The sequence below is a fragment of the Callithrix jacchus genome, chromosome 17, assembly GCF_049354715.1.
Source record: "Callithrix jacchus isolate 240 chromosome 17, calJac240_pri, whole genome shotgun sequence".
In the NCBI taxonomy this organism is placed as follows: domain Eukaryota; kingdom Metazoa; phylum Chordata; class Mammalia; order Primates; family Cebidae; genus Callithrix; species Callithrix jacchus.
In genome coordinates, this window is record NC_133518.1 from 71,064,538 (window position 1) to 71,076,314 (window position 11,777).

The window sequence follows — 11,777 nt, forward strand, 5'->3', positions numbered from 1 at the left end:
ACCCTGGCGACAAGAGTGAAACTCTGTCTTAAAAAAAAAAAAAAAAAAAAAAAAAGACTAGAGCTGATTTCTAAGGGTATCCCTGGGGATGGTGCCACCATTTCTACAAGTGACTATTGCTAACTGCTGTGCTCTACGATGATCTGCAAGGAGTCACTGGGCGTTGGATTTTCCATTTAGTTAACTTCACAACTGGATGCTTTCTGCTTCTTGTGAACTCTTAAGGAATATGGCTCAATTGCTTTCTGACGAGAAGAGACTTTGGAGGTCTCCAAGATTTTGAATTCAGCACATTTTTTGAGCACCTTTGTGGGCACGGCATAGTTTTCAGACACTCAGATGTCCCATAGGTCTGCCAGTGTTATGCCACCCACGAATGTTAATTATAACTGAGGGGCCCACTTCTTGCAACCTGAGAGCTTTGTAGTGATCTCTGCCACAAACTCGCTCTTCTGGATTTCCTGATGAAAAAGGCCTTTGTGTGTGGGGTTTCTGCCGCTTTCACCTTAGTTACCCTCCCTCCTTCGAGGCTGACCCACTGTCCTCTCTAAAGGCAGTTTTCTTTCAGAAGAAATAGCAAGTTTATACTCTTGGGAGATGCCTGTTTGAAAGAAGAGTCTCTTCTTCGTTGTAGTGAGCAGTTTCTGCTCGCCCAAAAATTGATCCTCAGAGCATTCCAAAATAAGCTTCCTTACTCTGGACACTCTTGGCTATAGAACCTTGCTCCAAATCCTGTGGGAGCCCCTCTCTCTTTGACTAATGACTGAATTTGTTTTCTGTTCGCAGCAAAGCCCTCTTGGCCTTGCCTGTCTCTGTCTGGGTATCTCTTTGTTGTAAGTTTTATTTTCCTACATCTCTGGTGATTTAATATGAAGATATATGAGTGCAAGGATTATCCAGATGCCATCTGTTCATTCTGGGGCCTTATATATTTCCAGTGGACTTGGTGCTTATATAGTTAGTGCATATATAGTTCATGTGTAAGAATCAAAGGTGGAGATTTGGCCCACTGGGCAAAGCTTCTTTAATCTGTCCCCATGTGGACCATACACATGTATCCTGGTTCACTAAACAGATGAAAAAAACAGGAATGAGTTGAAATCTTTTATCTTCACCCCTCCCACCCTAGAGGAGTCAGCTTAAACTCCAGCTCTTTCAACAGTGGATCCTTATTCTGAAATGGACTTCCATGGCTTTCAGATGTATAGAACACTCATGTCATGGTCCTCTGTGTAAACTATTTTCTAAATAGCATGATTCGAGAACATCAAGCAGGAATTATTTTAGAAGGTTAGAATCCATGTCCATATATTATAGCATTTTAGATGTAAAGGGCTCCTTTGGAAATCTTAAAATGTGGGGTACAGGGCTTCTCAGATTCCCAGTTGGGTTTTTAAAACCTATTTTTAAAATACAGAAGTAAAGAGAAACTGGCCAAGTACAGTGGCTCATGCCTGTAATGCCAGCATTTGGGGAGGCTGAGGTGGGAAGATTGCTTGAGCCCAGCAGTCGGAGGCCAGCCCTGGCAACATATCAAGATCCCATCTCTTAAAAAAAAAATTACTGGCTGGGTGCTGTGGCTCAAGCCTGTAATCCCATCACTTTGGGAGGCCGAGGCGGGTGGATCACGAGGTCAAGAGATCGAGACCATCCTGGTCAACATGGTGAAACCCCTGTCTCTACTAAAAATAAAAAAAATTAGCTGGGCACGGTGGAATGTGCCTGTAATCCCAGCTACTCAGGAGGCTGAGGCAGGAGAATTGCCTGAATCCAGGAGGCGGAGGCTGCGGTGAGCCGAGATAGCGCCATTGCACTTCAGTCTGGGTAACAAGAGCGAAACTCCGTCTCCAAAAAAAAAAAAAATTACTTACACACACACATACATACGTACGTACGTACATATATACATTAGGCTGGGCATGGTGGCTCATGCCTGTAATCCCAGCACTTTGGGAGGCCAAGGCAGATGGATCAGGAGGTCAGGAGTCAGGACCAGCCTGGCCAACATGGTGACACCCCTTTTCTATTAAAAGTACAAAAATTAGCCGGGCGTGGTAGCACATACCTGTATTCCCAGCTACTCGGGAGGCTGAGGCAAGATTATCACTTGAACTAGGGAGACAGAGGTTGCAGTGAGCTGAGATTGCAGCATTGCACTCCAGCCTGGGCGATAGAGAGAGATTGTGTGTGTGTGTGTGTGTGTGTGTGTGTACACCTACTCCTGACTTCAAGTGATCCACCTGCCTTGGCTTCCCAGAGTGCTGGGATTACAGGCATGAACCACCGTGCCCACACACCACTGTGTGTGTTCTTTCAGTGATTTCGGGTTTCTGGGGGTGTAGACTAGCCATGAAATCCTGCCTGGTTTTGCCTCTATAGTACCCTGTTTGCCACTCGCTCCACTTTCACAGCCACTTCTGATGGCTGAGCCACTACCAACCCACAGCTCTTGTTCCCGGTTAATACACATTTCCCAAACTAATCCTGTTTTTTGTTGTTTGTTTGTTTGTTTTTTTGAGACGGAGTTTTTTTGCTCTTGTCGCCCAGGCTGGATGATCTCGGCTCACTGCAACCTCCACTTCCCTAGTTCAAGTGCCTCAGCCTCCTGAGTAGCTGGGATTATAGGTCCCCCCACCATGCCCGGCTAATTTTGTATTTTTAGTAGAGACAAGGTTTCACCGTGCTGCCCAGCCTGGTCTCAAACTCCTGACCTCAGGTTATCCACCCACCTCTGCCTCCCAAAGTGCTGGGATTACAACTGTGAGCCATCGCACCAAGCCACAAACTAATTCTTTAGGAGCATGAATGTGTCATGTCACTCCCCTACTGAAAACCGTGTGCTCGAAATGCTGAGCCTTTGTGCTGGCCATTTCCTCTGCTGGGATAACTCTCCTTTTGGCCTTTTGCCTAGTCTCAACTTATGAAAGACACTGTCCTTCAGCGCCCTTGGTCTCTATCTGGGCTCCTAGTCACTGTCTTTCCCATCCTTTTTCTACTTTTTGATAGCTGTCACTATCTGACATGATCCTTATTTCTTCGATTGCTTTCTAACATCTGCTTTTCTAAACTACAACTCTGTGAGAGCAGGGACGATATTTTTTTCTGTGGGTCACTGCAGTACCTCCAGTGCTTGGCAGAGTATATGTGCTCAGTAAACTCCGTTGTCAGATGGCTATTTCTTTTTTAAGGTGGGATCTCCCAGGCTGGAACGCAGTGGTTATTCACAAGTAAAATACAATCATGTCACACTACAGACAGCCTCCTGGGCTCAAGTGATTCTCCCACCTCAGCTTCCCAAGTAGCTGGGACGACAGGTGCATGCCCTTCTGCCTAGCTAGATGACTGTTTTTAACTTTATTTTTCTTTAATTTCTAGCTTATAGAAAAATTGCAGTAGTAATAGTAACTCTAGATGTTTATCTTTCTTACTGATTATGTACGTTTAGTCCCAATTATTACTTTTTGAGATAGAGTCTGGCTCTGTCACCCAGGCTGGAGTGCAATGGCACTATCTCAGGTCACTGCAGCATTCACTGAATGCGTATGTGTATGTGTACATGGATGTATATGTTTGTGATCTGAGAGTGAGTTGGTGTATTGGAAACACAACCCCTTTACATCTAAACACAGTACAATTACAGAAGTTAGGAAACTTGATTTTGATACAGTGCTAGCATCTACTCCTCAGTCCATAACCAAGGTTCAACAATTGTCCCAGTGGTGCTCTTCATAGCTGGCCATTTCCCCCAGTCCAGGGTCACTAATTACACTTAGTTGTCTTGTCTCTAATAACTATCTTCTGAAACCCAGAACAGTTCTTCAGCTTTTTTTAGTCCTTTGTGATTTTTCTGCTTTTGAAGAAAACCGGCCAGATGTTTTTTGTAGACCATCTCTCAAGATGTGTTTGTCCGATGCTTCCTTGTGATTAGTTGTGCCTTATGTGTGGTTTTCTGTGCTTGGCTCTAAGCCTCTGTGTCTTTCTCCACTCTTACTTTTCCCTCCAGGTAGAAAAGATTCGCCAGGTGAAAGCCAAGTCTCTGTACCTGCAGGTGGAGAAGCTGCGGCAAAACCTCAACAAGCTTGAGAGCACCATCAGTGCCGTGCAGCAGGTCCTGGAGGAGGGCCGAGCACTAGACATCCTGCTGGCCCGAGACCGCATGCTGGCCCAGGTGCAGGAGCTGAAGACCGTGCGGAGCCTCCTGCAGCCCCAGGAAGATGACCGAGTCATGTTCACACCCCCAGATCAGGCATTGTACCTTGCCATCAAGTCTTTTGGCTTTGTTAGCAGCGGGGCCTTTGCACCACTCACCAAGGCCACAGGCGACGGCCTCAAGCGTGCCCTCCAGGGTAAGGTGGCCTCCTTCACAGTCATTGGTTATGACCACGATGGTGAGCCCCGCCTCTCGGGAGGTGATCTGATGTCAGCTGTGGTCCTTGGCCCTGATGGCAACCTGTTTGGTGCAGAAGTGAGCGATCAGCAAAATGGGACATATGTGGTGAGTTACCGGCCCCAGCTGGAGGGCGAGCACCTGGTGTCAGTGACACTGTGCAACCAGCACATCGAGAACAGCCCTTTCAAGGTGGTGGTCAAGTCAGGCCGCAGCTACGTGGGCATCGGGCTCCCAGGCCTGAGCTTCGGCAGCGAGGGTGACAGCGATGGCAAGCTCTGCCGCCCTTGGGGCGTGAGTGTAGACAAGGAGGGCTACATCATTGTCGCCGACCGCAGCAACAACCGCATCCAGGTGTTTAAGCCCTGTGGCGCCTTCCACCACAAATTCGGCACCCTGGGCTCCCGGCCAGGGCAGTTCGACCGACCAGCCGGGGTGGCCTGTGACGCCTCACGCAGGATCGTGGTGGCTGACAAGGACAATCATCGCATCCAGATCTTCACTTTCGAGGGCCAGTTCCTCCTCAAATTTGGTGAGAAGGGAACCAAGAACGGGCAGTTCAACTACCCTTGGGATGTGGCAGTGAATTCTGAAGGCAAGATCCTGGTCTCAGATACGAGGAACCACCGGATCCAGCTGTTTGGGCCTGACGGTGTCTTCCTAAATAAGTACGGCTTCGAGGGGGCTCTCTGGAAGCACTTTGACTCCCCACGGGGTGTGGCCTTCAACCATGAGGGCCACTTGGTGGTCACCGACTTCAACAACCACCGGCTCCTGGTCATTCACCCCGACTGCCAGTCAGCACGCTTCCTGGGCTCAGAGGGCACAGGCAATGGGCAGTTCCTGCGCCCACAAGGTGTCGCCGTGGACCAGGAAGGGCGTATCATCGTGGCGGATTCCAGGAACCATCGGGTACAGATGTTTGAATCCAACGGCAGCTTCCTGTGCAAGTTTGGTGCTCAAGGCAGCGGTTTCGGGCAGATGGACCGCCCTTCAGGCATCGCCATCACCCCCGACGGAATGATCGTCGTGGTGGACTTTGGCAACAATCGAATCCTCGTCTTCTAATTGCATTTCCTAGGTTTCTGTGTTTGGGGTGTGTGCGCGTCTCTCTCGCTCTCGCTCTCTCGCTCTCTCTCTCTCTCTCTCTCTCTCTCTCTCTCTCTCTCTCTCTCTCTATCTCTATCTCTATCTCTCACTCTCTCTTTTTGAATTTCAAAGAAGAAACAGTCTCAGGGAGATTTCTTTTTTTCTTTTTTTTAAAAGAGAACAAGAAAAGTACAACATTGCTTAAGTCCTACCTCATCTTTATTTTTTTACAGATGAATGTACTTATCTTTTCTGCAGGGATTGAGCCTGTGAAGTGATAATTTCTATCTACCTCATAAATCTTTGCATTTCCTTCTGCAACAGGCCCTCTTCCCCTCCTCAGTGGAGTCGCATTTCCCTCTTCCCCTGCGTGGGACATGATATGCACAAACCTGGCATCTGTATGGCTGGGAGGGCACTGGATGTGTGTGGTGGGGTGTATTCTGTAGATTGAGCCAAGGAAACACAAAAAAACTACTAAGTAAAAAAACAAAAAACTATAAAACATGGAAAAAATAGGATTTAAATGCATAATTATAGAGTATCTGTGTTCTTGAGAATACTGTGTTTATATGGGGTTAGATTATGTTGTGTTGTTTTGATCCTTTTGGAAAATCTTCTCTTTTTAAATGCTGCAACAGAGAACTCTCCTCTGTTCTCCGTTTATACCTCAGTGTGTTTAACCTCCTCTTCTGCATCTTTTCTTAATCCTAGACGTTGTGGCTGTGGCTTGCTAGCCAAGAAAAGCAGACCCTTCATATTTTAGGGTATATAATCTTTGTTTCTTTTAAGGGAGGGTGTGTGCGTGTTTGTTTCAAAGCCATCTTGCACCCAAGTAGTAAAGCCGAAAATGACACACTGCCTCCCAAACCTCTCCTTTCACGCTTTGGTTTCTTAAAAATATATATAGATGTAGCTCAGGAGTTTTGATTAAACATATTCTCAAAAGTTAAGTTTTCTTATTTTGCTGTTGGTTATAAAGAGTTAAATGGAAGGAAGAAGGAAATTAACCTCATTCTCAGAGAGAGGGTTTTCAGGCATGGGCTGATTTGGACATGAATGTGGGTGGACATGCTTGTGCTGAGGGAGTCAGAGAGCACATGAAAGAAGCCAGGCACCCCCAAACTATAGGAACTCCACAGAAGGGGCAGGTTCATCCTAACCCAAGAGTGCATAGGAGTTTGTTCTGTAGTGGTAGGAGTTTCTTTTCCTAAGAAGAGTAGGCAAAGGAAAGAACTTCTGTTTTACAAGCACAATTTTTTTCCTGCTCTGGAAGTTCAGGGAACAGCCCAGCCCCACACCCTCTGCTGGGTCACTTTTTATAGGATTGTTTGCACCCTGGCCATGCTTTAGGACCTCATGGTTTAACATGAATCCCCATGTCCCTGTGCCCCACCCCCCACCCCCAAGGCCTTTGAATATAAAGGATCTAGAAACCAAATCATTCCCAACCTGAAATGTAGGATGTAATGTCTTTTCTTAAACCTGTAACTTGGTACCAAAGAATGAAAATTTAAGACTCCCGCTGCAGAACTGTGGGGTGGAATCGGTCACTTTACAGGATTGGTTGGTTGTAAGCTGGACTTGGGCACAAAACTTGTGCTTCTGGGCATTGTCTGTCTTTCAAGTGCAAAGCAGGTGTAGCTGATACCCTGCTTGTCAGAACCCAGTGGGTTCCTGCGTTCCCCCAAATACTAAAATAACCCAATTCTGGAGGCGCCCTCCTCAGGGAAAGAGTGACTCTCAAACAAACGTCAGTGGCTTACAAGAGAGACCTCTTGTTTAAAAATAGAGACTTATGCATCAACTTCTGTTCCTCTATTAGACAGAAATTTATATTGCAAAATATAGTTTGAAATGAACAGAGCAGATTAACAAACGGAACAGCTTGCTTTTGTCATCCCAGTAGAAAAGGGGATGATGGGGGGACGATATGACAAGTCAATCAGATTGCTCTTCCCACACCCTCTTTTGGACGTCTAATCTGCTACTACGAGCTACGCTGTCTCTTCCCATTGCTTTAATTCTAGGGTTTCTGAGTGACCAAAATGGGAAGAAAAAAAAATTTCATCTCACAGAGGAGAACTGCATGCAATAAAAGATTGAAACGTTGGAAAGTAACTTAAAGCTGCTGGCTCCCAGCTGCTGTTACAGGGTGGGAAGGCGTTAAGAAATCTTGTTTGGTAGATGCTCCTTTTGCTATAGAATTTAATAGTGAATCCTTTCCCAGTGCCTAGTCAGTTGCCTTTTGGCCATTAAGCTCTAAGTTCTTTGGTAAAGAGTTAATGTAGTTGACCATTTTTACTGTTTTTTATTTTGGAGTAAGTTGGTGCTGAACCTTCTTCCTTCTCCCTAGCCACCCAACAGGCCACCCTTTAAATACCAAAGACAACTGGTTTTAAATGCTTGAAAAACAGATTTTATTGAGGAAATGGATCTTGATTAAAATCTTTTCGTAGTCGTTTTCATTCTGCTCTTTTCTTTCTAATTTCCCCAGATGTAGGAAAATTTTGGGACCTAAATGAGAAATTTTCTTGGTGCATAGCAGTAACTAAAGCTTCTTATTTGACATTTTACTATGGATTTGGTTGAAAAGCCAAGATTTTCACTCCATGGTTGAAATTAACAGGTCTTAATTTACAAACTTATAAGTTTGCAGGCTTAGAGCAAGTAGAACTAAGCCCCTGAAATATGTGTGTAGATTGGAACTACTACCTCTATGTCCCCAGTGGTGGTATATGCCCGTACCTTCCTATACCCAAAATTGGTGCCTGACTGGCATTTGAGAAACGTCACATTTGGAAAGCTTTTGTTTTTAAAACATTGGCCATTTGTGGCTGCCCGCGATTGACTCCTGACCCATAGGGATTGGTGCGAAGCACTTTGGAGAGTGTTTTTTGTATGATGTGAAATGTTCCAAATCAAAGAAAGATGATGAAAGCCAACATTCGGCAGTCCCTAGTGTGAGACTGTTAAGAGTACCTGTGTTTAAATAATCTCCTGCCTGTTACGAGGTGATGCCAGGGTAGCCAGGAGTTAGGTCAAGGAAGGGAGTCTTCAGCATGATGGAAAAAATAGTGAGGTCCTGGGTGTTCTGAGGTAGGAGAACAAAAAGGTTTCTGGGGAGTAAATATGACAGTTAAGACAGTAGTCCCCATAGAGGTCTGATCTCGCCGGGTGGCGAGGGTTGGGTGGGGTGTAATGTCAGCTCAGTTTATGTTTGGAGATGCCCGTTGGGTTTGGATATGCAGTTTTGGGTATTGAGATGTTTAAAGGAAATCTAACCCATAGGTCAAAACCGCTTTCGCTTGACACTGACTTAACATTTCAAAAGTGTTATTTTTGGCCCAGAGATCTAATCCTGTCTCAGAACCTGTATCCTATTGGGGCTGCAAGTGGCACTCAAGTTGACTAGAGCACAGTGACCTGGGCTGTACCTCAAGTGCACTAACTCCTCAATGCCCTTTTAAGTCTAACTTATTTGGGGAAACACATAATAAAGGGTACCATAAACCGAATCCAAATTAGGTGTTGGGCCAAAAATGTTGCCAGAATTGAGGCACTTTGTGATGGAGTTGCAAGAGAATAGCTTGTGATTGGCCCAGTCTGATTTATTCTAGTTAAGCCAAAGCTTAATTATTTGAGGAGGAGAGTCTTTTAGGCTTGAAGCAGCAAAGTACTATTTATATGTGTTGCCTTCCTCATCGGGAGATTCAAAGATTGCTGTGTTCTGGTAGGTGGTGAAAGATATGCCAAAGTTTTAAGCGTGTTTTTCTGATTTTTTTTTTTAATCCAGTGGTGCCAAAAAGTATTTAGGGTATATTTAAGGTATATTTAAAACATCACTCTGAGTTTCCAACAGTCTGGGGCTGTATAAAGGTCAAACACTTGTACTCGCAGGTGATGGTGTCACGTGGCCAGGGCCTCTGGAGCTCTATGGCCTTGTGGGGCTTTCCGCAGGCCAGGGGCACAGGACGCAGCATTCCAGACCACACTGACTGCTTTTGTTGAGTTTCTACCTCAATTGTGGCCAGTCATCTACCTCATGTTTAGCATCTGACAGGTCTCAAAAAGAATAGTATTAATCCAGTGGGGAGTGGGCGGGAGCGGGAAGCTACCTCTGAAAGAGATGTTATCATAAATCTACAACTGATTTCTCCCAGGAGAAATGTTTTATTAACCTTGAAAGAGAAATGTCAGGCAAATGTAGTCATAAATCCAAGTAGTTCTTAGCAATCTGGCTTTTCCCCCTCACAAAGAATGATGCATACCGTTACTTTTGTTCAGTATTACGAAACTACTGGTTAATCTGACCTATTGGAGGACTTAACTACAAATAAAGACCTGTAGGTCTCTTTCTCTTCAAGAGAAAAATATTTTATCTGTATTTCTAATGTCTGCAACTAATACCCTTTTAGGAGTAATTCTAAAGGTCTAGTTCTTGGAAACATCCAATATTTGAAGGGATGAGAATCCTTTTGACTACATGATTGTATTCGTAGCTTCTGGACCCAGCAGACATTCATCACCATGATGTTGCAACAATCACTGTTTTGACTGAGCAGTGACTGTTGAAGTGTATATTGCTCTTTTGTTTTGTGTTTTGATTTTTTTTTTCTACCAAAGGTAACATGTCGACGGGTTTTTCCCCCCCTTGTTTATTAAATACTTGATAAAGTTGAGAAGCACATTCCCAGGATATACTGTATTGACCCTCCCACCTCTCTTCTGCCCTAATTTTTGGTTCGTTGGAAGAGAGGAGGGTCCTAAGACCACTGTCATTATCATGAGCTGGGCTTATAAATGTCATGGTGAAGAAATACCTCAATTATGTCTATTTTTTAAAACTGATCTTACGGGTTAACAAGCCAGCCTGGTGGGATATTTTCCATCATCATTTAACCAATCATGGTTCTAAAAGTGTTGTGTATCCACATGGTCTTAGACCTCCTTTTAATGATTGTATTAACTTACAAGCTCAGGTAGTATTTTTCTTAAGACCCTATCTCAGAGCACACTGACTGAATGTTGACGTGTGTAGCAAAGTGTTTACTTTCTTTAGCCAGCTCCACTGTAGTTCTTTATGTTTCTAGCAGTCTGTGTAGTTGATTTCTTCAGAGGAAGATTTTTCACATTTCTGGGGTTTTCTTGCTTTTAGGGTGGTAAGATTCCTTTCTTTTTTCCCCCCTTTTCTCTTAACACTGATGCAGGTGAGGGTGGGTGGGTAAGGGGTGTTGTTTTTATCTAGCATGTTAGTTATACTTGGGTGGGTGGGAGGAGGGTTGTTATACTGAATCTTAACACTGCCCATTAGCCCTCATGCCGGGTCAGCAAAATGCTTTAATTTTTAACTGTGGAACATGTGACTCAGTTGAGTCTTTCTTTTTTTTTTTTTAAGTAAACACAGAATTGGGGGAATTAATGTGGGCATGTTGCCTTACGTTAGAATGACTAAGTTAAACCTCTTAATTTGTATTTGGCCAAGGCAGACATGATAGAAGGAATATGCACTACCGTGGTAACTCCCCTGGCAGCGGAAACCACACTGCAAGCCCATCCGGGGTGGGGTGCTGCCTATTTGCCACTTTTAAATGGGCATTGCCGTGGTAGTGTGAATCCCATCAGTTCAGTAGCTGGGTAGGGAAATGAAGATTTCCCCCCAAACCCTTGGGCAGAAGTAAGTTTTTGATTGTCCCCCCCACCCCCCCTTTTGGCTTTCACATTTTAAATCTTAAATGTCAGGGGGGCAGGCATGACAGGCAATGAGCAGTGAAGAACCAATGGGAAAGTGTTCAAAAACTCCTGTGTTAGTAGCTAGCAGGCTTCTGAATGTATCGCTGTGGTCCACAGAGAAGGCTGGGGAAGGTAGCAAGGAGATGCTGTATCAGCTACTACAGCCTTAAAACAAAGTTGGTGTCTCTTTGGACTTTAAAATTGTTCCTATGCAGCTTATTTTATTTTTGTTTAATCAAATAAACAAGAGGGTTTTTCCATGGCTATATTGTGTCTGTGTGATCCTTTAATCCATAGTAAATAAGGGTGTGTGCACTTGACTGGATGGGAAGGGAGGCCCTGAGGTGGAGGGGCCAGGGGTGCACTGATTGGTAGGCCAGATTGGGCCCATGCAGTGCTTTCAAAAAAGGTGATGGCAAGGCGGGGCATGGTGGCTCACTACTGCAATTCCAGCACTTTGGGAGGCTGAGGTAGACGGATCATGCACGAAATCAGGAGTTCACCAGCTTGGTCTACTAAAAATACAAAAATTAGCATGGTGGGTGGTGGGCACCTGTAATCCCAGCTA

General features: G+C 44.9%; 1 protein-coding gene across 1 annotated transcript in view; it reads left to right on the forward strand.

The window, feature by feature from the left end:
* TRIM71 (tripartite motif containing 71) overlaps positions 1 to 11,472 on the forward strand; it is an 84,904-nt gene extending 73,432 nt beyond the window's left edge. The window contains exon 4 of the mRNA XM_017965927.4: positions 4,004 to 11,472. Within this exon, the coding sequence (XP_017821416.2) occupies positions 4,004 to 5,455 (1,452 nt within the window). The 3' untranslated portion in view covers positions 5,456 to 11,472. The remainder of the gene's footprint in view (positions 1 to 4,003) is intronic.
* The last annotated feature ends 305 nt before the right edge of the window (positions 11,473 to 11,777 follow it).